This window comes from Leptopilina boulardi, unplaced genomic scaffold (genome assembly GCF_019393585.1).
Source record: "Leptopilina boulardi isolate dan_hultmark-lab unplaced genomic scaffold, ZJU_Lbou_2.1 LbouV2_248, whole genome shotgun sequence".
NCBI classification, from domain to species: Eukaryota; Metazoa; Arthropoda; class Insecta; order Hymenoptera; family Figitidae; genus Leptopilina; species Leptopilina boulardi.
In genome coordinates, this window is record NW_026137805.1 from 2,652,239 (window position 1) to 2,680,118 (window position 27,880).

Sequence of the window (27,880 nt, forward strand, 5' to 3'; positions counted from 1 at the left end):
TTTTGCCGTTATACAGTCAAGGTTACTATTTGCGATATATGATATCTCTCTTCATATATCGTGGTATATTTGATAAGTATCATTTATACGTATCTTTGCATTTATATATATGTACATATGGATGTAAATATAGAAAAAAAATGTCGGTCCCCGTTTTCTCAGGGAGTCCAATGAAACATTGAAATTCTCGCGCGGCCTTAACCATATAAAGGGAAAGGAAAGGTCATTATGTATCATTGAAATGAAAGCCATGCATTAGGAGGTATTTTCCGAGTTCTTTATTCAGCAAATAGTGCAACGCATTATTGCGATTTTCTCTCTCTCTCTCTCTCTCTTTCTCTCAATGTCTGAGAAATAACATTTAAGCTCAAAACTTGAATCGGCAAATTGCATACGTATTAAGTACTATTATATCCTATTATCAAGTACAAAAACAATCGATGATAATGCTAAATCTAATCAGTCACGTTTTATGTACTGCGGAACAGTATTGAAGTATTTTTATTATTATTGTTATTATGCCTAATTTTTTTACTTATATATCAAAAATTATAACTTATAAAATTAAATCATATGTATATAATTAAAATATTAATAATTAATTATAATTGTTACAATTATATTATATTTTATTATTATATATATAATAATAACTTATTGAGCATTCGTACACTGAGAAAAGAAGTATCTTATTTTAAGATGTTTTGGTATCGTTTTGATGACATCAAAACATCTTAAAATAAGATACTTCTTTTTTTTATTTCATAAATTCTAAAAAAGTTTTTACGTAAATTGTATTTTCTTTGTTTTAAACATAAACTCTATTAATAAAATAGGAATTATTATTTATTATTTAATAGTAAAAAAAATAATGTTCATAAAATTCAATGGAAAAATAAGGAATTTTTATTTTTTCAACAACTTCTCATCTTAATCTTTAAAAAAAAACGAGAAGTGAATATTGAAAATTCAGACTTTTTGTACTGGCAGAATTTTTATATACTATAGTTTTAAACATTTTTTTCATTTTTAAAATTCCCCTTATTCTTTAAAAGTGCAAAGAAATTTGCTCATTTTTTCAAATTTAAGAAATTTTTTTTTTAAATCAGTAAACTCCATTTTTTTCCAAAGTAAAATTTCCATTTCGTTGTATTTTTTTAAACAATTTTTTCAAATGCGTATAATTTGAGAAGTTTTAGAAATCGAGCGAGCGAGCGTTTAAAGACTTCTATATCTATTTATATATAGTTTATATATCATTCGCTTTCGAGACTGTTTATTTTATTTTTAAAAAATCGTCCCTATATTTTCTAATCGACTAGTCACGTATTCTTAATAATTTGTTAGTGGATGTTGCACGCATTAAAGATGTAACGTTGTACTCTTTAATTTTGACTTTGTCACCACATTCTTATTTTTTTTCTCTTATGTTTCTTGTACTGTTCGACAAGTATCCTGATTTCTCTCCACCTTTTTTTGGCCCTGACTTCAAACGGCTCTCAGGAGTTTTGATCCAGTGAAAATAGTGACCAGCCAATTAATAAAATTTTCAACGATATGCCTTTGCTTTTTCCGCCCAAGCAAACAAATCGACGCTTGGAATCGCTTCAAAGTCATTACAGAATCTCAATTCGTTTCTGAAATTTAAAATTTGTATTCTCTTAATATTTGTCAATGTAATTTACATTGTAAATTTAATTATGTTTTTAAATAATTAAGTTCTGAAAGAAAAAATGAAAATATTACTCACCCAGATTTGGATTTGAGAAAAACATTACGTTGAATTTTGGAAATATTATCACTGTTGTCACAGAAAATCCTTGCCAATGTTACATTTCGGATATTGTTTAATTGATCTGTAAAATAATGCAATAATTACAAAAGGAAGCTATTGGTTAGATATGTTGGGTTAATTAGGATTGTAACCATTTACTACCTTCTGTAAATGGATAAGGTTGACTGGCAGAATCGTAAAAATATCTGTCAGCGCGTCTTGTTCTTGCAAATTGTTCAGCAATCAAACAACGGAATGTTGGTCCTAAAATGCCCTCTTCTTCATCTTCTGGTTTTTCTATCATTCCTCCAATAATGAGGTCCACATCATCAGGAGAATTATAAAGTTCCCGAAGTTTATTCCCCATTTGCTAATAATCAAATCAATATAATTATTATATAAAATTAATTATACAATTAATAAACATGAGATTAGTTCATTTATTTGTTATTTCAACACATGAGGGTTGTGGTAAAACTCATGAAAATTAAATTAATTAATAATTATCTATCTGGTTCAAGTTAATTATAAAAAGAAACGAACCTTGAAATCATCAAACTTTCTAACAGCAGGTAATCCACAATAATTACGATAATAATTGTATCCAGGTAGTCCATGATCTCGACCTCGTTGAATGTCAAGACTCACAGCATCCAAACCCAATTCCCCATTTGTTTTAAATAACTGATGAGTCACCTACGATTTAATCAGTAATTAAAATAATTAATAAGAATAATTCTATAAAGAAGTAATTAAACAAAATTAGTATTTTAATGTTAAATAAAACTCACATCAGGAATCATGTTAACGTCCATCATTTGTGAGGTTTCAGTTGTTAGACTTTTGATAATTCCATCAAATGTATTGTCTTTTTCGATTATTTCTGGTTTATAGTAATTATCACAAAGGTGAATCGATTTATTAAATCCTTGATTTTCATCCATAATTCTGGAAGTAGTAATAGTATCAATTTATGTTACACGAATTTCTAGAGGCGAATATAAACCCAAAATAATTACTTATTATTACTAACCTCAAGTAACTTTGTTTGAGAGATTTTTGAAACTGCAAAGCTGCAGTTGCTACCTCATTGGCAACTGCCGGATCCTCATTGGAATTATAATTTTGACTACCATCCATCAGAAGTCCAAAATCGCGAGCATAATTTTTACCCAGGATAATTGTCAGCCATTCATTGTAAGTAATATGTTGAATTTCAGCTACAACTATTTTTCTTGCTTCTTGATATAAAATTTCATCCGACCAGGATGGATTTATTTCCGACAATTTTTTTGCAATACGATTATGCTCACGGTGCCAAATTGTATGCATCACCGCTAATGAGGGCTCGACGTTCACACGATCATCGCCTATCGATTTTTAAACACAAGAAATAGTTAAAAAATAAGAAACGAATTTAAAAATAACTAATTAGGTGTAGGATTTATGAAATTAAATTTTTTTCCTACCGGAAAGATAACATTTGGGTGTCAAGCATAGAGTGAATGGTTCCGAATCAGCAGTTGGCAAGTACTCTCGATTATTTTCCACATCAACTCGAAGTAGACCTCCTTGAAAAGTTCGAAGTCTTTCCGATCTTTCCAGTGTCGAACCATAAATTGTGGAACCATCCAAAAAGTGACTTACTTGATTCATCTGTACAAGAAGTACAAAAAAATGTTTAGCGAGAATAAATAAGATACTAAAAGTTAGGAGGATTTTAGAGTTATGTGTTTTTTTTAAATTAAAGACCTACTTGTTCAAGTGGGCCAAAACTGCAGTCTGATCTAATGACAGGAAGAGACCTAACGTAATTCATACAACGAATTGAATGACTAGAATAAATTGGATCATGATCCTCAATTGGAATTGCACTGCAGTCGGGATGAATATGACGGGGTAGTAACGTGTTACCATCTTCCTTGCAGCAAGATATTGGCATTCCATTTGAAACTAAAAACATATTAATATTAATTAGTTATGTAACAATTTTTTTTTTTTTTTGTTAGGGACTCTCGAAAGGCGAAGAAACCGTTTGCGCAATACCGACGCGCATAGCTTGATGAGAGTGGCATCACCCGCCAGCCAATGGCGAGTGCGCATCCCCACTCTCGCGCTGATTCGAGAATAAAAGCCGACTCGCCGAGCATCTCGCCTCATCCAGACGGCGACGCCGTTGAGAAGCGGATGCTCTGTTAAAATTAAGATCTCTTTCTTTTCTCTCGCCGTGAAGATAAAAAAACGTCAAATTAACGGTCCGAGTAATAAATTTTGTTTTCGATTGAGAGGGCGAATTAATTATATCTGTCACTTACTCATTTTTCGAACTGGAGTATGTGCCAAGTCATGAAGAATAAAATCACTCCACTGCATGACAACCAAAGTTCTCAAAACATCTGATTGGTCACTTGGAGTTGACAGTTTTGAACTAACCAATCTTGGATTAGGAAGTCCCGATTGTCTTGGATTTTGAATGCCTAGGCGCCAAAAAAATCAGTTATATATCATACAAAACAAATTGTTTCTATTTTTTTTTAATCAAATCGGAGTTTACTTTTGAACAATTTTTTTTATTAAAGAAAGAAGGTGTCAATTTTTAATAGTAACAAACATTTTTAATTTATCTTTTGATTTGTAATTATTAATTTCTTTGAATTATGGAAATTAAATTAAAAATCAAATTGAATACTCCGATTTAATGAAATGTCTAATGTAGCGCGAGAGTAATGTTAATGATATAAAGGGAAATGAATCGATTGAATGGTGTTTTAGCATCTAAGACTAGATTTCCTATCGCTCCTATTTCCTGATTCGTAAAATACGCACTAAATATTGAAAAGCCATTTTAAAAATCATTTATAATGCATTGTAAGCTTGTTTTCTAATTTATAAATATGATTTACAAAGACATTAAATGAAAAATTCAATTGAGAATTATTATATTGCAACTTTTCAATATTTAGAATAATCCGCATAGATGAAAAAAAAACTCTCGCGCTACAGTAGAAAAAAACGTGTCTACATTCCACAATTTTAAAACATTACCAATTGTTTTTATTAACAATTCAATATTATAGAACAGAACTAAAAAAAATTTGATTAATTATAATAATTGATTTTAATTAATTGACTAATTATTAATATAAAATTGAAAATAAAAATTAATAGCACTAAAAATGAATTATATTGTTAATATTAAAATTTTATTTCAAAAATGGTTTAAAATTGAGGAATTGTTTGTGATAAACTTAGAAATAAATAATGAAGTAAGCGATACGAAAGTAGAAGGTCAATATTTTTTAAAGTATATTTTTTTTAAATAATAAAATTCAAAATTAGTTTCCTACTGATAATTAGTTACTGAATATTAAAAAAAAAGTTGAAAATACAAACCAAATTTTACTGTGAGAAAATTATTATAATTGAAAATTTTTATAAAAATCTATTTAAAAAATTCCATTAATTCATTAAAAACTAATATAATTATTGATGCGAACAATGAAATAAATTTGGAAACTTGTTCTGAACTAGTTGGGAATTGTGTAAAACCAATTTGAACTTGTTTATAATTCCTTAAAGGGAAATTTCACATGTAAAAAAAGGTTTGTATAAACTGAACTATATATTATAGATTATTAATAAAATTATTAATTGATTTTTTTTACGTTTATTAAAAAAAGACCGGAAGAACTTCTAAATTTTGTTTCGCTTTCAAATAAAACCAGCCGAGACGCGTATATCGCACAAAAATGGACAAATTGTTTACACATGTGTAAATAATAATTATATAAATATATTTATGATACAATATTATAGGAATATCCGAATTAAATTACATACACTTCTATTGCTGGATAGAATCTCCCGAACTGGGTCACTCTATAGTAGGCAGTTTTTTTTCACTGCTACTATGTGCCTTATCGCACAAACTGTAATGCAAATCACAGAATAAATTTTTTAAAAGCCAATTGGCGAACGTTTATCCACCAGCGCTACAGGTTTTTTTGGTCATTAAGGATTCTCATTTTTCTTAACTTTAAAAAAAATATTTCAATTTTAAAAAAAAACTTTAATTTATTTGTAAAATTATTAAAAATTATTTTATTTTTATTGATAATTAAGAAAAAAATTACATTTCTAGATAAATTAAAAAATAGGGAATGGGATTTAAAGGGGAAGCGCCAAACGTTCAGAGGCTGGAAATAATGGAACGATTAATATTTATCAGAAAAGTAGTACACAAGAAACTAAAATTTTTACAAAAACAATGTGCGTTTTTTTTTATTCACGTCGACAATATTGTCACGCGTTATAAAATATGCACAAATCCAATTAGATTTTAAGAAAACCGAATTTTCTTTTTTTGTTACCGATTTCTACAGAAAGATTGTAGTAATTAATAATTAAATTTAATTTATTTATAAAAATTATAAATTTGTTACTGAAATTAATTTTACTGATTTATATTCATTGTGTTAAAAATGTAGCTAAATGATATTACATAATTTTTATTTACCGAGGAAATATAATAAATCTCCCTAATTTTATTAGATTTTTATCCCATTGTAAATAGACGCTATCAGTCTGAGCTTACAATTTTAAATTGATTCGTTGACATTGTACCTAATTTAATCCCATCAGTAAATGTCCCTTCCATGTTTGACACGCGCTAATAAAGTGATTCGTTCCTATCCCGATTATACAGTTTAGATGATCTTTTTTTGCAGTCCCGGATTTTTTTTATTCACAAATATTTTCTGTTACCTACTAATATTATTGAATTTTTTTATTTTATTAATATTTATTCAAAATAAAAATTATTGTTTATATTTATATTAAAAGATGACGATTAATTTTAACTTTATTATTTTTAATAAAAAAAAAAATCCAGAACTGTTTTTTTTACATCCGCGCCTGCCTATAAAATACGCAATATTATAACTTTTTCAGTTTTCGTTCGTTCGTCAGTGCAAGTTGGACAAACATTAAACAGGTGAAAATTGTAAAAACTAAAATAAAAAATAACTTATTGAATAAAAATGAAATTAATAAATAGAAATGTAATGAAATAATGAATGAAAGAAATGAAAAAATTTGGTAAAAAAAATTGAGAGAGAAAAAATTTAAAAAAAGTAGAAACACTGAAAAATGAATTTTTTTGGAATATAAAATTTGTGATTAAAAATGAGACAAGTTATTGAAGATTAATTTAAAAGTGAAAAATCACATTTACCATCATCATAATTTGGAAAGAGAAGCCTCGTGTACGCTGTCATAGCGCAACCAAGTTTGGGATTTTCCAAATTATTGCAACTCCCATCAATTGATCTGTATCGCGAATTTGGTGTACAATGAGATTGTTGATTATTCCCACATGCATTATTCAACAGTGTACCATCTAATTTTATAGTTGAAATAAATTGTGCACACTCCCTGATACCAAGTCCAAATCTGGTAAAAGAAATATTTATGTAAAAATCATTACAATAATTTTCAATCAATTATAGAGAGCCACATAAAAAACCATTGTTTTTCAGGCTTAGATGTCAGATCATGTTTTTTTTGAATAGCTGAAACGAACAAAAAACTGTCATTTACAGAGCTCTTATTCTAAGCAGCATTGCCACTTGAATGAGGCGAGATGCTCGGCGAGTCGGCTCTTATACTCGAAAACTCGCGAGAGTGGGGATGCGCGCTCGCTATTGGCTGTCAGCATAAAACAGTGCGCGTAAGTGGTGCGCAACCGAGTTTTACTCCTCTTTGCCTCCCGAGACTTATTAGCAACTCGAAAAACGTATAATAAACATAATTTAACTACAATCAAAGGCAATTATTATTTTTTCAATTTTGCAAAACAAAAAAACATGATCTCACACTGATTAGATATTCACAAAGAATAAATGTTTTCAAAATGACGGAATGGACCATTATACTTGTTTCAAAAGATTAGAAGTAATAATAAAAAAAAAAAAAAAAAATGAAAAACCTTCTGAATAAATATTTCAATTTTCTGTTTTATGACACCAAGAGACATAAACTATATATATGTATGGAAATTGTACAATACCTTCCACAGTTATCTTGTACGAGATATGATGAAGCCTTGGCGGCAATAATAGCGTCATTTGATTTTTCAAATGCATCCTCACTTGGATATGAATAAACATATTGACTGTGACTTGGTGTTGATTTTGAAAGACTAATTCCAGAATTAATTAAATTTGTCTCAAATCGACTTCTAAATTTAATCATTCGATCGGCAAATGCAATTGATTCATTTAATGCATTATCCTCAATTTTTGGCCACTTTCTCTTCTCAAAATTTCCCAAAACAATTTTCTCCGCAAGCTGATGATCAAATCCCACGAGATCTTTAAAATAATTTAATCAATTTATTATAAAAAAAAATATGTCATATTTGGGACATTGATTTTTAAATTATAAAAAGTTAATAATAGAAAAAATAATTTTGAACACAGGAAAAACAAAGTGTTATTTTAACACCAGAATTGGTGTTAAAATAACACGCAAAAAATTGTACCCTAAATCTGGGTTAAATCTTATGGATTTTAGCATTGGAGAAAATTACCCGCAACAAAAATAACATCAGCTTTTTTCTGTGAAAATAATGAATTAAAAAAGGAATTAGGGAGAATTAAAAAAAAATAATTAGAAGGAATTAGTAAGAATCAGAAAAATTTGAAAGAATCAAATTGAAATTAAAGAACAACATCAGCCATAGTAAAATAAATACGAAAACATAAAATAAATGAAAATAGAGAAAACTCACTCGAATAAACGGGAAGATCATTTTGAAATGTTTTTGGCAATTTATAAACGCCCACTGAATGGCTATTTCCTATAAATCCTAATGTTTGCAGAAAAATCCAAAGCACTGCCAAAGTGGCAACTGACCCAGCCATGACTCCTCCGGCTGTAAAAATTGAAATGATGAGTAAAGAACCTAAACTGCGCTTTTTACGCCTATTTTATATATCATCACATCACCGCAACTCATGAATCATTTATCGCACATGTGTGCGATGGGGGATAAGCAACATTTGTGCTTAGAAGAAATAACAAAAAAATTTATCAATACGTATTCGTTACAAGATATTTTCAAGAACGCATATCAAATTACCTTTGACCTAGATTTCCAAATCGATTGATTTTACTCAAAGATTTTCTTTATTTTCAATAAAACAAATAAACATATTTACATTTCATTAAAATAATTATTTATTAGAAAATCAATTTTTGTTAAAAAATAAACTCTGTTACAAATCACGTGTATAAATATATTATATTGAAAAACAATTGCAAAATTTATATTAAATATGACTATAATTACTTTATAATCTGTTATTTATCCGTTTTATCGTCTATATTTTATCTTTACATTATCATAATCATTGGAAAAGATGTCAAAAGTATTTTCTATTTTTGTTTTTCATAGACATCTTATCAGTTATGCAAAACTCATCTAGATCTATAAAATAATACAATTTATATGATATTAGATTTGGAATTTTATAAACTTCAATATATAGAATTAAATACAATTTTCATACATGTACGCGATATATGTGTCTTATCAAATTTGATCTGTAGTTGTAAAATGATAAAGTTGCAATTTTGTCAAAAGAAGAAAAAAAAATTTATATGCTACATAGATAATGTAAAATTTTTTTTTTCCAATATTACTGCGCTTAATTTGAAAAATATTTATTAATAATAATAAGCTATTCTTATCAAGCAGTAAATATTGTAAAATTTTTTTTATTAATTCACGTGATCAATAATAAAATCAGACGACTTTTTTTACTACACTAATTTGTTAAACAAACAGTAACTAAAAATAAGACATATAAAATTATAGACAGCAATAATTGAGTAAAATTAACAGTTTCTTTACATTAGCTACTCCGTCGTATAATTTATATTTTTCTTGGGTATAAATTTAGAAATTTAAAATTGATGTGTGAAAAAAATGAAAATAAAAACTAGTAAATTATTATTGTTTGGATATTAGTTCTCAAAAGTAACCATTACAATAAAAGTACCATTGATTAAAACTACCATATTGTAAAAATACAATTAATATTAAAAAAATTAATTAATCAATTAAATAAAATTATAACCAGCTAAAATTATAATTATTTACGACTGTAAATTTTTTTATAATTCTAGCCCTAGAAATTATTTGAGCGATAAAAAGAATTAAATTTCATTATATTGGTATTTATGAAAATAATTCTTCTAAACAAATAAATTTCAAATTTTATTTGAAATTATTTTTTGTATACATATAAATAAAACATTTATCACAATCATAGAATTGAGATGGAAAACTAATTTTTCCTGGAAAATATAAAATGTTAATAATTTTCGAGAAGTCATAATCAAACAAAGAGAACCGGAAATGCATCTTACATATCTTCAAATATAAACATAAATAAATTATATTAATCATCATTAGTAGATGCGGGAAATTCTTTTTCGTCGAATCACATTATAGAAATTATATTAAATTGTGTTAAAAAAAATAACATTTTTATTAATTTAATATTCATTAATGTAGGTATAATTAGTAATAATTATTGATTATTAATTAAATTAGTAATAATTAATAGTAATAAATAATAATTAAATACTCATTAAATAACAATTAATTAATAACTAATTATAAATAAAAATCTGTTTTTTAACAATTTAAAATATGTATATGTTAATTATTAACAATTATCATCTACTGCGTATTATTTTTTACATATTTAAAGATTTCAAAAAACTTTTTTTCAAGGAAATTCAAATTAATTTTTATATTTACATTTAAATTATATTCTCAGACAAGTGTGAGTAATTCAGAGAAAGAAAAAAAATCCCAAAGTTCTACTCTATATTATTTGTTAATAATTATTCGAATGAAAATAATTCATAAAAAAATGATCTTTAAATAAAAGAATTAAAATAATATTATATGTATAAGAAATGGGTATAGAGAAAGAAAAAGATTATTGAGAGGTGTCCAATGGAAAATTACCATTATTTTTTTTTACGTGACTTATATGTGTACTTTTATATATGTATATATATATATTTAAGCGCTTTAGGAAGTTATTCTGGTCAGGGAAGCGTAATAGTGGGGATAATATGATTGAGAACAGTCGTAAATTTCGTTTCATTATAGATCCTCGCTTTGATGTTTCAAGAACCACGTGATGATAATATATTTATCACTGTGCATAAGTATAAAATTAAATAATAATCATTTTATCGTAAATATATTATATATCAAAACAGCAAATTTCAAATTTTTTGAAATTAAAACAATTGTTACGCAAAATAACAGTAAATAATGCGCCGATAATAATTAATTAATTAATAATAATCCATAAGTTAATAATCTCTAATAATAGTTATTATTATTTTATTTATCAATATAAATATGTGATTAGTTAATCTTTTTTAAATTAATTAATTTTTTAATTAAATTGGTTTTTTAAATTAGTTAACTATTAAAATAATTAATTATTTGTAAGTGATTATTACTTGATAGTTAATAATAATAATTGTTCTATTATAGTTTTGAAATATTGTATAATAACTAAATTATCGACGGAATAGACAAATGTTCAAAATCAAAAAGAATAAATTTACCGACTGAATTTAAGTTTTTTTCTAAACGAATTTTGATTATTTTTAATTTATTTATTATTTGAAAAAATAGATTTTTATTTAAATAAATAGATTATTATTATTTAAATAAATTTTTTCTTGCATGACAAAAAAAAAATTTTAGCTGAGAAAAAAAATGTGAATTTTCAAACGGATAGAAAACGTAAAATGAAGAGTGATAATTTTCACAAGATAATACGATTAGAGGGAGATTCGCGCTCTAGATTCTAGAAAGTAGTGAGGACACACAGACGATCAATATTATTGTATAAATTTAGGTCGACGGGATCGTCTTCTCTTTTTTATGTTTAAAAAACAAAATATAAAAAAAAACCCTCAATATGTAATAGAAAAAAAAACTTTATATCAAGAAGCAAACAATTCTTTTTTTCAAAGAAACTAAATTATTTCAAAAACTATTTTTTATAAAAAAATTAAACATATATAAAAAAAATAAAAATCAAATTTTAAAATAGGAAATAAATATAAAATTTATTTTTAAATGGTTAACTATGCGGTGTAAATTTTTTCGCTATTTATAACTCAGTATATGGAATAAAAATAGAAAAGAGAAATTGTTAATTTAACTACCGGAAATATGATCCATTGGTTTCTCTAAACCGTACATTGTGTAAATCCAACGACAATTGTCAGCAGGTACCATAGTCCGAAAACAATTGTTCTTCAGGAGAAAAAATTAAAAAAAAATAAATAAGTTAAAAAGTCATAAATTTTCGCAATAATCACTTTAACATATACGTATAAATTTCATATACGATAATAGTACATTGCAAAATGAAAGAAGAATTACCAAATTATAAAAAATAGCTAAATAAAAATTATATTGTTTAGCCGGGAAAAAGAAAACAAATGTAAACAATTCAAAATGGTGTTCTTCTTTACCCACAAAGAAGCAGTCAAAAATTCACACACTTAATGCACTTTTTTCTCACAATAGTGAAAACAAAAGTCAATTAATATAGTGTAGAAATAAAAATTAAATTATACAAAAGAAAGATTTTCTTCTTTTTAACAATAAAAAGGAAATAATATTTGAAATTATTTTTTTCGGCGCCTTCCGCACATTTATTAATATAAACACATCCAAATGGAAGCGTATTGCAGAGACGACTGTATTTTAATTCCGAGGAGTGGCGCTGTTTCCCCTCATCGAAAATATACTATACATAAGACTCATTCCTTCTCATTCTACTATCTTTTTCTCCCCCTTGTGAACGTTTCAATTCAAGACTCTCCTCTCACTCTGTCTGTCTGTCCTATTCGCTCTTTCTTCATCACTTCTTTGCCTCTTTTTCTGTTTATCACTCTCTCCTACTTTTGCATCGACTGTCTGTCCTTCTCTGTCGTAAAAGTCCCCTTCTTTACCAGCAAATATAGACTACCTTGTCGAGGGGAAAAAAAAATTGATCATTCAGACAACACGTGCTCGTGTATATAATACCGGTTGTGAGATAATCGCAGGAACGTTATTTTGATTCTAAGTTTAGTAACACATGCGAGGTGTGTTTGTGACAATTTTTTTTCTCTCCATTCGCAACGTACTGTTGTTTTACTATAAGTTATTATTAATTAAATTTAAATTAAATTTTTTTAAAAATTAATGCAGTTTTCTTGAAAATATAACCTTAAAAACATCCAATTGGATAAATGCTGTCCTACCGTTATGAGAATCAAAAATCAATATAAAAACGATGCGCAAACAAAACTGAAAGGACAGCATTAATGCAATTGGGTAAATCTTAAATTGCACAATCAAAATTCATAATTTTTTTAACACCAAGTAATCAAATGGGAATCAAATTTTCTTTAATAATAATAATAATAATATTTTTTAAAAATAAATCTCATTTACCGTATAAATTTCAAATATAACCTCTGCTCTACAAATTATCTAAAACCGTTTAATTCATGTATTTAAAAGACGTATATATCCTGTTTACGTCTTTATCTCAAGAAAATTACATTTTGATAACACTTTTTTCTCTTGTTTGATATCGAGATTTTTTCTTTTTTTTGAAATATTATAAGACATGTGCAGAAATTTTTCTCACATTGCTCGCGCAAACTTTGTATATATGATGAACATTAATTATTATAAATGTTGTGTGAATTCATTTGTTTCATTAAAATACAAAACAATAAAATTTATTTTAAAATCAATATTAATTATTATTAATATAACATATATAATTATTAATAAATTAATAAAATAAAAGCTATAAATTTTTGAAGAAAATGTATATTTTTTTATAAAATATTAATGTTCAACGTAAAATTTACGACTCACCAATGTATGAACGTTTTAATCGATCTATTTGTAAATTATTTTGAAAGAAGAACTCCTTTTTGCTCATTTTGCAAAATTTTACAGTTAATTAATAACAAAAATTTGCAATATTTATAAAACTTGCACACAAAACTAAAAAAAAAAAATTTCACACACTGCAAAAGTAAAAAATTTTCGATTCAATGAAAAAAACACTTGAAAATTACAAAATAAATTGAAATTAAATTAATATGTACAAAATTTCAATCCTAAAAAAATTCACTTTTTGCTAAAAAAAATTTCGTGTTATTAGTTTTTGAACAAATTTTTTTGAAAAAATAAATTTAGTTAAATTTTCATGAGTTGTTGAGTCAAATAATCACAGGATTAAAGCTGATATGATAACCTTCCAACAATTTTTGTTGCCGAAATATTTCTGCAAAGGAAGCTGAAACGAATAGCGCGTGCGCCAATAATTGCACAGTTATTTTCCACAGAGTCATGAATTTCGCGTTTCTCCATACAGTCATTGATTTTCTTAAACTCACTAATATTAACATTTAATTAACAAAAATTTTTATAATGTTATAAATCTAAATTTAATTATAATTTATAATTAGTTTTATTTATATTTACAATATATTTAAATAATAAATTGTAAATAAAAATATACTTGTATAAAATTTTATAAATATTTAATAACTGAAAAAATAAGAACAAAGTATTTTACTTTTTCTTCTTTATTATAAAAAATTTGTTTTATTTGCCCCCATATCAGGAAAATTAAGTGTAACAATGTTTGTTAAATAAATAAACGGTCATCGTCTGAAAGTCTAATTCACAATTTTTTTTACGATAAAAATGTGTGTATTTTTTTTTAATTCCAATAAAAAATATTGCAATATTTAATTTTAGCTGAGAAGAAATAATGTGGTGGTATTTTCATTTTGAAAAAAGCATATTGTGTGGGGATTTTTAATGACATAAAAATGATTTTAAATATAAAAAGAAATTAGATAACGATATTTTTAGCAATTTAATAAGTAATATATAATATATTTGAGAAGGAAGAGGACTGACCTGGGAAATGTGTGTTCACGTGATGTCAACGTGTTTTCCCCCTCTTTATATATGAATGTTAAACATATCACATTTGTTCTAAATTTCATTCATATATTACTTTTAATTATCAATATTTAATATTGATTATAACACAGTTTCTTTTATTTAACTATTAATACTTAATAATGAGAATTATTCTTTATTATTTAATAGTTAATTAATTAATAATAATAATAGTAATGTATAAATGCATTTTACCTAAACAAACATTAAAAAACACTTATAGGAATAGACTTTTTGAATTGTATATGAACGTTTTACGGTCAATTGAAATCGAGATGTCATCTAGCGTGAATACTTCAAATTATGTTTTAAATCGTTTCACTCGATAGATAAGTATTTTTAATTTTTAAAATTTTTAAATTTTTAATTTTTAAGGGAACCACCCTTTTACCATCAGATAAATGTTTTTTTTCTTAATAGATTTAATTGATTTCGGGATCTAATTAAATTATTCATAATTATCTATTTTGTCAGAAATTGTTGCACCGTAAAAAATGTTATTCTAATTGATAAAATATTTACTTTTAATTTTTAGAACGCATGAATATAAGTTCTAAACATCAATATTGTTAGAATTTTCATTTAATAGAATTTCATTAGAAATAATTTTCATTGAGCAAAATTTTATTTCTTCGAAATATTATTTAATATAATTTCTATATAACCTATTTTTCATACTACAAAATTTATACTTAACCGAAAAATCATTTAAAAGAATTTCTAATTGATTGAATTTTCATATGTCCGAAATTGCAAATAGCCGAACAAACAATCGGCAGAATGATGTCGGCGCGATTTTTAAAAGTAACCAATCAAAAGTTTATTGATAATTTTTGATTGGTTGATTTTAAAAATCGCGCCAAAATCTTTCTGTCGATTGTTTGTTTGGCCATTTGCAATTTCGGGCAAATGAAAATTCATCTGAAAGAAAATTATATTGAAATTGTACTTAATAAAAATTCATTAAAACAGGTATCATGTTAAATAAATAAATAATTTTGGGGCCTAATTTAATTAATCGATGTTATTTTTACTCAGAATTTGTTACCCTGACAATAGAAAATGATGTTCTAATTGATAAAATATTTATTTTCAATTTTTAAGAGCCAGCAAATCTACCCAATCAACATCAGATCAGAGTTAAATAGATATAGTAAAATTTAATAAAAATTTATTAAAATTTTGTTAGCTGTACTAAATGAATATATTATACTGTATGCTATACTAAAATGTTATAGATGGCGCTACTATTAGCTCCCCATGTAATTTGCCTTACTAAACACTTTTTGTCTCATTAACTAAATCTCTTCTTTTCGCGTGCAATTTAAAATAATGCAATATATGTATATACCTAAATAGAACATTATAAAATGTATTATATTTTTTGTTAATTATCGTAGCGGTATTTTATCAGCTTTTTCCATAACTTAAAAATTCTTTAACAAAATGTTTAGACACTTTGTAATATAGTATAAAAATAATTCGCATCACTCTCATATGTAGTGTTAAGCTTGCACAAAGCAGTCGTATATTGTGAATGATTCCAAATAGTATAGTTGTTCATATATTAGTATAAAATTTTCAGAAGATGTCTTCTCAATGTTTAGAGGGTGAGCATTCAAATTTATAAATTTCACGAAAATTTATTTATTTTTCTATTTGATAAAAATTATGGAAGTTATGATTTTTTAAAATTTAACATCGTAAAAAGCAAAGTGTACTTTTAAAACCTGTTTTACTCTGTCATAATAACAGATAAAAAATAATATAGTATCTAAAATTTGTTCAATTTTTCTTTATTATTTTAAATATATAATAAAAAATAACGTAACTATAATGGAAAATTTTTTTTTAATCTCTGATAGTTTGATAAATAAAAAAATAAGTACTTTCTTATTTTTCATAAAAATTTTTGAAAAAAAATTTGAATGGAAACCTCACGTGGAATGCGCCACATGTTCTTATGTGCATGGCTATTGATAATTATAATTTAAATTTATTTAAAATTTTTTATGTAATAAAATTCTATAGTTAAAATTGAAGAAATATTTCGTTAATTTTACAAATAAATGTTACTGAAAAAAAATAAAAAACAATTGTTCTGTATGTATGAAAAATGTTAAAAGTACAATTATTTAATTACTAAATATATACAATTCATTAAAAAAAATATGGCATTTCTTTTGGAGGATTGGTTATTAAATTGAAGAAACAATTTACTATATTAAAATAGTGACGTAATTTCATTCATGTTAAATTTGGTTCTTGACTCTGCCTTCTCAGTGAATATATTTATAGGTAGATACATATATTTCTATCAATAAAATAATTACGTCTGCCTTTATTAATCAAATCTCGAAAGAGAATATTCTGTTATTGACGCATATAAATTTCTTTTTAAGTAATGCTATAAGCATGAAAGAATGCATCTATAGTGATATTGACAATGACACAGAGATATGTCGACTTTTTTTTAATAATTTCAAACATTATTTTATTTAATGAAATCTAATTTATCTGCATCAAAAAAAATTTAATTTAATTATATATCTTTAAATAATTACTTTTAATTAATTAATTAGCTTTAAATAATTAATTTTACTTATGAAGGAGAATATTATTGAGAGAGTTAGTTAAGCAGATTCTTATAGCTGTTTGGGTTCATGCGTGAGGCATATTTTAGATTAGGATGGCAACAAAGTTTTAGTCTAAACAAATAAGTAACCATGCACGTGCAGTGGAATGCAAAATAAGCATTTTGTGTCGAATATTTTACTGCGACAATGAGAGACATAGTCTCTCAAAATATTGAATTTCATTTAATCTTAAAGAATATAAAATGTGGTTGGAAAAAAAGATAAAAATACAAAATAAATAACTCACATATTGATAACTTCCGGAGTAGTAGCAGGCTTATCACACTTTTTTTTGGGCTAATTATTCGTTGAACTAAAATAAAATGAGAAATACTCCAATTAGGATGCGATTCGAAGAATTGTTTTCCAATTTACTTAACTCTGTTCCGAGTTAGAATTCGACTAGAATTAAATCTTTTCGATGCATCCTTATTTCAAACTCAAAGTGTCCATTCCATATGCACATGATTTAATTTATCATTAAATATAACCATCTACCCCTACCATTTATCGGGTCATGTGAGGTCACTCATGTCATTAGCTGATGTGTTTTCTCTTTATTTATCTATTTAAATATATGCGTGTGTGTAGATATATGTTTATTATCACAATTCTCTGAAAATTTTTAAGATTATAAAATGTATGGGGGATAAATGTATATTCAAAATAATTCCATGAATATCATTTTTAGAATTATAAATAAAATTTTTTGAATTTAGGGGTTTTTGGGGTAGCTGATTTTGAATCCGATGTCAGTTTTTCAAAATTCAAAATGGCTGATCCAATATGGCAGTTGGTTGAAAAACCAACATCTGATTCATATATAATCAGTGACCCAGAAAACTTCCGAGTAACAAATTTAAAATAAATGTAATACAGTACAATTTCGGTAAGTGTAAATTGAATTTTAATCTAATTATATATTAAATTATTATTTAATCTTTTATATCCGAGAAGAATTATACATTATAGATTAATAAGCATTGGAAGACACCGTGATACGGCACTGTCTGCCGCCCCACCACAACTCAAGGGGCAATCCGACACTTACCGAAATTGTACTGTAAATTAAAAAATCGACTTTTTGAATTTTGTACGACATATTGGATCCACCATTTTTAATTTTTAAAAATTGACAACATTAATAAAGCAAAATTTAAAAAATGCTGTTTTTTACAGCCCCGTTATTGAACTCTCTATTATGTTGTATATTTAAATTAACATTAAGTTACAGGAAAAATATAAATCATACATAATAATTTTTTTTCTATAACTTTACTGGGTATAAATTTTCTTTTAAATATTCGTCCTTAAGATATAGTTTATTAAATATTTATATTTCTACTATAAATCATATATTATTGATATATAATTTATGTATTAAAAACCTTTCTCATTGTCTTTTTACCTTTTTTCTGACCTTCACAATATATCTTTAATTTACACACATCGAGTGAAAAGTCTGAATAATGATATCAATATCTCATTAATTAAAAGTGATACAATTTTTACACTTTCCGGTTTATTGCGCATTCATATGAAAAATTATCATCACATTCTCATGTATTTTATTTTATTTTCAATTTTATAAACGATTTACTACATTTTTCATTAGAATACCGTTTTTACATTTTTTTTAGACAAAAAATATAATTTTAAAAACTTTTGTTATTGTTTATTAATTATTTCTATTAGTATTATAATTAATTTAAATATAATATAAGAGAAAGAGATTTTCTAACGGTCCTAATTAATTATTTTATTGAAATTATAATGCGCAACGATTACATAATTTTGTATTTCTATTGTTATGTAAGTGTCAATGATATGTTAATTTTTTTATTTAATTATAAATATTGTTATTGTAGGGGAAAAAATTACAACTTATCATTTTATCAATGTTAAGTATATTGTTATCTTTGTTATAGATAAATCTTAAAAGAGTTTGCGTTCTATTGAAGACTAGTTTTAATCTGATAAATATCGAAAATTTTCATAATCAGAAAAGAAAACGATAACAAAACATAATAAAAGTTGACACGCATTGAAATTTCTAACAATAAGTCTCTGGAAATTCTTTTATTTTCTGATTAATAATCGATAATAATGAGAAAAGATAAAAGACGTCATTTGGGACATACAGATGATATATATATATATATATATATATATATATATATATATATTTGCGCGATTATTATATTTATTATTTGTAATGACGAATCAACTTCGTCACAAATTATTTCTTCTTTTTTTAATCATAAATTAATATATTTGATAAATTGTTATTAAATTGGGTAATATATATATTATCATTATCTAATTATGTCAATTATATATAGATCTCACAATGTAAATATGGTATCGACTGTTAATAACAATGATAGTAATAATTATTAATTAAAATTTTTATTTTTTTTTAAGTTTAAAACTAAAAAAATCGAGCCATAATTATAATAAATAATAATTAATTGTGGTAAGTAGAATTACATAAATTAATATAAAAAAAAAGATAAAATAAAATTAATTCTATATAAATAACAGTAAAAGTGAGAAAAGAATAAAAATTTTCTATTAAAAATTTATTTAAAGCGAAGAAATTGAATTTTGCATCGTTCTTTATATATGGTACATTAATTATTTATCAATTCACTTTTTCATTAACACCAACTGCAGATTCAGTTTTTCATTATCTTTGCAATGAATCGCTTTTACATATATACATATATTTCTAATTTCTTAAGAGAGCAAATGAAATGATTCATATATGCAATGCAAAGCTAACAATATTTATCGACAATAACATTCAAGTGTTTAACACTGCTATCACTTCATTATTAAGAATATTATTTATCTGAATTGTGATTAATGTAAATATTCATTTTTCTATTTTGAAAATTTTCTAAAAAAGGTGTGTTTTACTAGTGTTAATTAAAAATGAGATTTTGTCGACAATCGAAAATGGGTAAATATTCGATCATTCTTTTTTTTGTAAATAAATTATTGTAATTAGTTTTTTTTAAGTAAATGAATGGTAGATTATTATTTTTTTAATTTAATCTCTCTTGTTTTTCCTTGAAGAAATTTTTACACACATATCCTGGACAATGTAGAAATTAAACCAAGAACAAATAGTGTTTAGTATTTCTATAAATAAATGATAAATGACTCTATTAAATTAGGTGCAATCAATAAAAATTATAATTTGATAAATTATTATAGATAATCGATATTGTATCGCCGATTTACAATAGTCACAATAATCGATAAGAAAAAAGAATTGATAATCGACTATTATTAATTAATAAACGATAATCGATAATAAGTTATTGATAAACGATAACCGCTAATCAATCAATAATAATCGATAATAAATAGATAATGATAATGATAAATAATTAAATCGATAAGTAACAATTAAAAAATTGAAAACTATTTAGCTACCAATAGCTTAATAATTAACTGTTGTTCACAACATTTAGAAAAAAAAGAAATTCCTTTTATTGTTTTTCTTTTAATTTCCCTTGTTTGCTAATTATATCAATCAGGTCTCCTGAGCCTCGGCAAAACTAGAACATTTCCATGATCAATCATAAAATCCATAAGGTCATTGTTCAAGTGTGTGAACAAAAAGTGAAATTTTCTTCTTTACTGAATTTTATTTTCAAAAAGATGTATTCAACAATATCAAAATTTAATTATTATAGCAAAGAAGCATGATTAGAAAACGAATTTTTTAAATTCCAATTTTTTTTATTAGAACAATCGTAAATATTTGATTCTATATTTTAATAAAATTTATTTTTGTTTATTACTAAGTCAGATGAAAATATATTAGATTCGTGGTAAAGGCTTTTGTCATCGCAGGAGTATAAAAAGACTTTTATCAAGAAATCTTATCATTAAGAATCATAACAATAGAATTTTTTTCGGTTACTTTTTCTCTAATTTTTACGATTAATTCAAGATAATTGTTTGTTTATTGACATTTATTGTTCATTATAGATTGTTATGATTATTATTAATTGTCGATTATCTTGAACAATTACACTTCTACACCTTTTCTATTCCAAAACGGCTTTCAGAATCATTTGACAGCGAATTGGTAGTCCAGTTGAAATTCTTTTGATTCTCGCAGAACTTGATCATAATTATCATATTTTTCTGAATCTTTTACAAGCACTCTGCCTCTTTCTGACTCCACTTTGCAAGCTTCTCTAAATGCAGAAACGGAGTCGCTGACCGCTCTTATCGACGCAGCTTCGTGTTTCTGCTGATTTGCTTTCTCTTTTTACTTTATTTCTTCTACAATAATCTGCAAATTAATGTACAATTGTATTTCTCCAGATTACAAAGAAGTACAATAAAAAAAAATTTTTGTTTAACCCTAAATCTGAAAAAAATGCAACAACTTTTATAGAAAAAGAAGCTTCTCATAAATAATCTCTTGAAGATTAACTAAAAAATGTTAGACTAACTGAAAAATCTCTCTAATTAGCTATGGACAATTAAATAATTTGGTACTTTTTTAAAGATACAAGTTTTTACCAATGAGTCACAATCGTGTAACATACATAAATTATTTCATCTTTTCAAATCAATATGTCTATTTATTTATTAGTTAATCAACCGAAATGATCAGAAGACACAGTTCCCAAGATTGGAATAGTACCTGTCAATAGTCAATGGCCGTTTATCTTATTTCTCAAGTGTCATCGGAAAATATATACTTGAAAAAGTTGTGGAGATTTAAAAAAAAAAGCATAAAGAAAATTTACACAGTGATGTGAGAGTTTATCGTTGTATAACAAACCTCCCAATCGAGATATCACGATTGTAATTGTCCGTAAATTTCCATCTTTATTTCATTTCACGCGTCTCCAATTGGTTGAGTTGTGAAGTCCTGCAAAAAAAGGGAAAAAAAAATTGAACCTTGATTTTACAGACATATATATTGTCACGCCCCTCTAATAAATATCCCGTTGTAACGGCGATTTTTCTCTAATTGAGTAACTCACCTCGTCTATTAAAGTGGTGAACATTTATATATCTTTAATTGACAAACTGCATTTCAAACGTATTTTCTACGCGATTAAAAAAGTATTTCACCATCAAGGAATTTTATCTTGTTTCTTGAAAATTAGTTGCATTTTCTTTAGAAAAAAAGGAAAAATTGTAAATTTTTCTTTTTATAATTAAAATTTGTTAATTGTTATAATTATTAGTATTTATTATAAATTATTAATGATTCATTGTTTATAATCACTGTCGATTCTTAGTAATAAATTTAAAAAAAGTTAATTTGCAAATTTTTTATAGAATTTTATTCTCATTAAACTTTATTAATTTATTGTTAAATTGTGAATTTTGTTTAACTATTGAAAATTGTTTTTAAAATTGACAAGAAGTTTACGTAAGTTACAATATTGTTTATATGAAAGTTTCTAACACTTGGAATTGTTATAAAAAAAATTTTTCCGAAAAACAATTTGTGTAATAAGAAAAAATTAGAAAAACTAGTTGCAAAAAGATTGTACACTACGAAAAAAACAGAATATTGTTCACAATTATAAAATTTTTACCGAATCATAAATTTTTCATTTAATTATTTTACCTTTATTTAAAGTAAATTAAAAAAAAATACTTTCAAATTAAAATTATTTATAATTATTAATTATAATTAAAGTAACTTTATAATAAATTTGATAATTAAAACCTCTAATTAAAATGAATATAATAAATTGAATTGTTAAATTACTTAAGTTATTTTATTAATTAAATTCATAAAGTAAATATAGTCTAATTAATTGAATTAAAAAATTACCAAATTAAAATATTACCGTTTTAAAATTTACAATAATTTGTTAATATTATTCGCATTGAAGAATAAACTTCGCAAAGAAAATCTTTTCCATAAATTAATAAAATAAAAAATAAGATTTTTCTTTCAAGAAAATATTGTTGATTTTTAGAATATAAAAAGTGAAAATAAAAAGTGAAGTGAGAATTTCTTTTTTTTGTGGTCATTCTTAAAAAAAGGAGAGGGAGGAAAAAAAAAGTTTTATCAAATTTAATTGTGGTGACATGAAATTAGAAAATTCTTGAGAATATTAAATATGCAAGGGGGTTGGAAGAATTTTATAAAGCCACTGTTGACTGTAAGTCATTGGTTGTATCGTTTACGACGACAAAGTAGTAAGTCGTTTTTTTCTTATTATCAGTGAAATAGATAAATTTCATAGTAATTATTTTTAATTGTTAATTTTTACTATTTTTCTTGTTACATAAGTAGAATAATTATATTTTGCATTGTCGTTAATGTTTTACTGAAAAAATGTTTTTCTTCACTATTAATGAAGAAACATTTATAAGTGATCTTTACGAACAAATAAAAAATTATTTTATTTTTTTTCAATTATTTTATTATTGTTTTTACTAATATTTATTACTATTCTTTTTTATTATTTATTATTCTTAAAAATTTAATCTTATTGAATAATGTAAATAATGCAGGAAAATAATTTTATACGCGTGTGTTAAATGAAAAAAGCTGTGAATTTAGTTTTAAATAAAATAAAAAAATGATGTTCCGATTTTTGGAAATTTCAGAATTTTTTAAAGATGTAACGGGTATGTTTTTCAAAATTACACCCTTGGGATTTTTTTTATTATCCCATTAGCTAAAATAATAGTAAATAATTTAATTAAATTATAAAATTAATAAGCAGTAAAATTTTATTGATTAAAATAAAATTTCATTTATGAATTAAAAATAAACAAAATTATGATTGGAATGATTTTATGTCGCAGAAAGTGAAAATCAAGTCGATTGTCCTGAAGGTCCTGCAAATTTTGAACGTGCTATTTTAGAAACTGGTAATTATTTTTAGTGCATTTATTATTATTTATTATTATAATTAACAATTTGTTTATAAATTTTATCTGGGAAATTTTTCTCAATGAAGAGAAATTTGAAATTACTCAATTATAACAGTAAATCACTTAGCATGTGTACCAACCACCTAACTGAAAATTTAAATAATGGCGCGAAATTCAAAATAGGAATAGAACAAAATTTTGTTACTCTCACTGTAATTTAATTACACTATATAATATTATTATTATTATAAATAATGCTTGTATTCCAGGTTATGGAAAATTTAACATTTTATTGCTCTTGGCATGTTTGCCCGCGGCATGGGCCAGTGTTTTTTCATCAACATCCATATCATACGTGTTACCATCCGCGGAATGCGATCTTAAACTTTCAATGTTCGATAAGGGTTTACTCAATTCTATGTCATTTGCAGGTGTGCTCAAATTTTTATAATAATAATAATAAATTGAAAAAAAAGTTTATAAAATTAAAAAATTTGTTTCTTAATTAAAAATTGTTAAAAATAAATTAAATTATTTTGAAAATTTGTCTAAAATAAAATAAATTGAATTGAAAATATTTAAATATTTAACATAAATACTGATAAAAAAAATAAAATCAATTTTTCAGGCATGATTTCGACGGCGTTCGTTTGGGGTTATTTAGCTGACACTGTCGGCCGTAAGAAAATTATGTTTTATGGCTACTTGTGTACCTCAATATTCAGCTTTGCCAGTTGTTTCTCCCAAGTTTCTTGGCTTTTAATAGTATTTAAATTTCTTAGCGGTGTTATGTAAGTGTTACAGGAAAAAAAATTGGGAGCAAAAATTTATTTCTCCTCTTTCACACACATATATATATATTCTAATATACATAAAGAAGTATAGGTACATATATACTTATATAAACTTTATACAAAGTATGCATGTTAAAATTATATATTGCATTTGCATATTTATTTTAATTTTTTAAAAATTTTTATTAATAAATAATCGAATGCTAAAAAATTGTATTTAATTGGATGAATAGTAAAAGTCACATGTGATTGAAATACTTTTTTTAAAATAATAATTTTATATTAAATTTTTTTGCTATCTGACAGAATATCGGGTCCATATGCAGCACTCATGTCATATTTGGCAGAAATTCATAGTGACAACTTTCGATCGAGAGTTTACATGTGGTTAGGTGTTGCATTTTCCCTTGGAAATATCACATTACCATGTAAATATAATTTTTTAAACAATTATCTAGTTTTATTTATTTAATTATTGAAAAATAGATTTTAATTTAACTTGTTAAGGTTTTTTGTTATTTTCCTCAATTGATTTTTCTTCGATAGAATTTCGCTTTTTATGGTATAAATAAATTAAATTTACAGGTCTTGCGTGGTTAATAATTCCACAATCTTGGAGTGTAAATCTTTTTGATGGTTGGTTACAAATTAATTCGTGGAGAATATTTTTGGCTGTTTGTTCAATACCAGAATTCATGGCCTGCTTGGCAATGTCATTTTTTCCAGAAAGCCCACGATTTCTTCTGTCAAAAAAACGACCAGAGGAGGCGCTCTTGGTTTTCAAGAATATTTATTCTTTAAACACGGGTAAACACCCAGATACTTATCCGGTGAGAGTGTTTTTAAGAAAATATTTTTATCTCTTTTTCTCAATTTTTTTTTTTTCAATTAAAAAGAAAAGTGAAAAAGATTGGATCGATAAATAAGATTTTTTGTCACGGATCTTTTGGCAGAATTTTCATAAAATGATATGCATTTTTTTTTGTTTTTTTTTACAAATATAGATTAAATGTCTCGCAGAGGAACATTGCCTTAAGGAAGCCGAGGAAAATGGAATTAAACAAAGTATTATTCATAGTTGGCAGAAAATTAAACCTTTATTTCAATCGCCAAATGTTTATAAACTTTTTCTCATTGCTTCCATTCAATTTGGCGCGACTGTTGGGTAAGAATTATTATTTTTTAAAACAAAAATATATAGTTGAAATATTTTTGATGAATAATAATTATTTTAGGTCAAATTCATTAAGACTTTGGATGCCGCAATTATTTTCTATGATTGAAACATATAGGGCCACACATCCAAATAGTAAAACTGTGACAATTTGTGAAATGTTGAGCAGCTCAAAAAATATTTCTCATTCTAGTCCAAATAATTCGTCGTCTGAGCCTATTTGCGCAGAGGTAATTTAATTTATATTTTTAATTTTTAATTATTCGAAATGTTAAAGAAATAAAAAATTCGTAAATAATTAAAATTGAATTATTATTATTAATCCAAATTCCAAGTGGAAACACCCACTATGTAGTCTTTTTTAAGAAAATTAAAATCAAATTTCTTTTTTATATGAATGAATATAATTTTTAAATATTTCTTGCTTATAGAATGTTGTAAATTCGACAGTTTACATAAATTCCATTGTAATAGCTCTCACAGGAGTCGTAGGATACTCACTAGCAAGTAGCCTAGTGACAATTATTGGAAAACGTAAATTAATGGGTATGTGTAAAAATACTGTTTTCTAAATAGTAAAAATAACTTATTAGATTTTTTATTTTAAAAATTCTAAAATTCGAGAAATATTTTTTTAAAAAAATTTGTTTCATTTTTTAGCTTTTTGTTTCGTCGCGGGTGGATCCTGCTGTGGAATTTTATTTTGGGCAAAAAATTCCAGTGGAATTTTAGGCATATCCTCAGTATTTGTAGCCTTATCGAGTATTGGAGGCGCTGTCGTTATGGTTATTATTGTTGAAAATTTCCCTACTTATCTCAGGTATTAATAATAATTATTATAATAAAGATTTTTATTTTTTAGTTTGCGATAAAAAAATTGCTAATATTGTTAATTTTAATTTATCATTATTTCTTTTTACAGAACAATGGCAGTTAGTGTAACAATGGTATTTGGACGCCTTGGTGCGGTTGTGGGAAATTTATTATTTCCTGTTTTATTTGCATTGGGGTGCCTTGGTCCTTTCATTATGATTGGAGCCGCATGTTTAGGTATATTATTTTTATTAGCTTTAAAGAAGTTTAAGGATAATAAAAAAAAAAAAATTTTTAATCTTTTAAATTCTTCTTTTAGCATGTGCCGTTCTCACTTTGTTTTTACCAAGAAAAAGAAAAGAGCAAATCGGACCATGAATCATGTGTTCAATTATTCCATAAGACTGATACAAAAATAAAAATCATTTTTTATATGAAAAATCATATTAATTATAATTAAATTTTTAATTTATATTTTCGTATATAAAATTTTTATACTATTAAAAATATCGTTTTTTATAATTCAATTAAATCATGTTAAACCAGAAAAAATGGGAAAAAGTGTTTAAGAAGAATTAAAATCGATTAAAACTTTAATCTATAATTTACAGTACTCAAAATATTTACTGTTAGGGGCCATTCATTAATTACGTAAGGGTCCTTAGGGGGAGGGGGGGTTTATAAAATCTCTACATGGTCTTACGTGGGGGGTAGAAGCTA

General features: G+C 25.1%; 2 protein-coding genes across 9 annotated transcripts; one reads left to right on the top strand and one right to left on the bottom strand.

Moving 5' to 3' along the window:
* Positions 1-255: 255 nt before the first annotated feature.
* Positions 256-17,962, bottom strand: LOC127280575 (peroxidase-like). 4 transcript variants are annotated; one of them, XM_051303644.1, is made up of 13 exons: positions 17,748-17,962; positions 8,565-8,708; positions 7,842-8,145; positions 7,008-7,225; positions 4,090-4,251; positions 3,531-3,727; positions 3,244-3,430; positions 2,808-3,144; positions 2,566-2,722; positions 2,318-2,470; positions 1,937-2,144; positions 1,751-1,856; positions 256-1,637 (listed from the first exon to the last, which is right to left on the bottom strand). In XM_051303644.1, the coding sequence occupies exons 2-13, from the start codon at positions 8,695-8,697 to the stop codon at positions 1,550-1,552; spliced, it is 2,250 nt and encodes a 749-aa protein (XP_051159601.1). In that variant the 5' UTR covers positions 8,698-8,708; positions 17,748-17,962; the 3' UTR covers positions 256-1,549. The 4 variants fall into 4 exon arrangements, with proteins under 4 accessions (XP_051159601.1, XP_051159599.1, XP_051159598.1 ...); XM_051303642.1 differs by lacking the exon at positions 17,748-17,962 and adding an exon at positions 13,761-13,904; XM_051303641.1 differs by lacking the exon at positions 17,748-17,962 and adding an exon at positions 12,044-12,299.
* Positions 16,359-27,803, top strand: LOC127280578 (synaptic vesicle glycoprotein 2C-like). 5 transcript variants are annotated; one of them, XM_051303654.1, is made up of 13 exons: positions 23,263-23,695; positions 24,311-24,376; positions 24,649-24,810; positions 25,008-25,170; positions 25,480-25,601; positions 25,759-25,809; positions 25,900-26,003; positions 26,178-26,338; positions 26,409-26,577; positions 26,779-26,893; positions 27,008-27,167; positions 27,270-27,397; positions 27,480-27,803. In XM_051303654.1, the coding sequence occupies exons 1-13, from the start codon at positions 23,617-23,619 to the stop codon at positions 27,536-27,538; spliced, it is 1,539 nt and encodes a 512-aa protein (XP_051159611.1). In that variant the 5' UTR covers positions 23,263-23,616; the 3' UTR covers positions 27,539-27,803. The 5 variants fall into 5 exon arrangements, with proteins under 5 accessions (XP_051159610.1, XP_051159609.1, XP_051159611.1 ...); XM_051303653.1 differs by lacking the exon at positions 23,263-23,695 and adding an exon at positions 16,359-16,474 and having other exon boundaries at positions 25,759-26,003; positions 27,480-27,802; XM_051303652.1 differs by lacking the exon at positions 23,263-23,695 and adding an exon at positions 20,354-20,465 and having other exon boundaries at positions 25,759-26,003; positions 27,480-27,802.
* Positions 27,804-27,880: the final 77 nt, after the last annotated feature.

Bases quoted from the DNA above. Each gene is read 5' to 3' on its own strand.
- LOC127280575 (XM_051303641.1), bottom strand. From the start codon at position 12,116: ATGGTACCTGCTGACAATTGTCGTTGGATTTACACAATGTACGGTTTA. The intron at 2,471-2,565 runs GTGAGTTTTATT...ATTAAATCGTAG, and splicing joins ACGTTAACATGATTCCTGAT to GTGACTCATCAGTTATTTAA. The intron at 2,145-2,317 runs GTTCGTTTCTTT...TTTGATTATTAG, and splicing joins GAAAGTTTGATGATTTCAAG to CAAATGGGGAATAAACTTCG.
- LOC127280578 (XM_051303650.1), top strand. From the start codon at position 23,617: ATGCAAGGGGGTTGGAAGAATTTTATAAAGCCACTGTTGACTGTAAGT. The intron at 24,377-24,648 runs GTAATTATTTTT...CTTGTATTCCAG, and splicing joins ACGTGCTATTTTAGAAACTG to GTTATGGAAAATTTAACATT. The intron at 27,168-27,269 runs GTATTAATAATA...TTCTTTTTACAG, and splicing joins AATTTCCCTACTTATCTCAG to AACAATGGCAGTTAGTGTAA.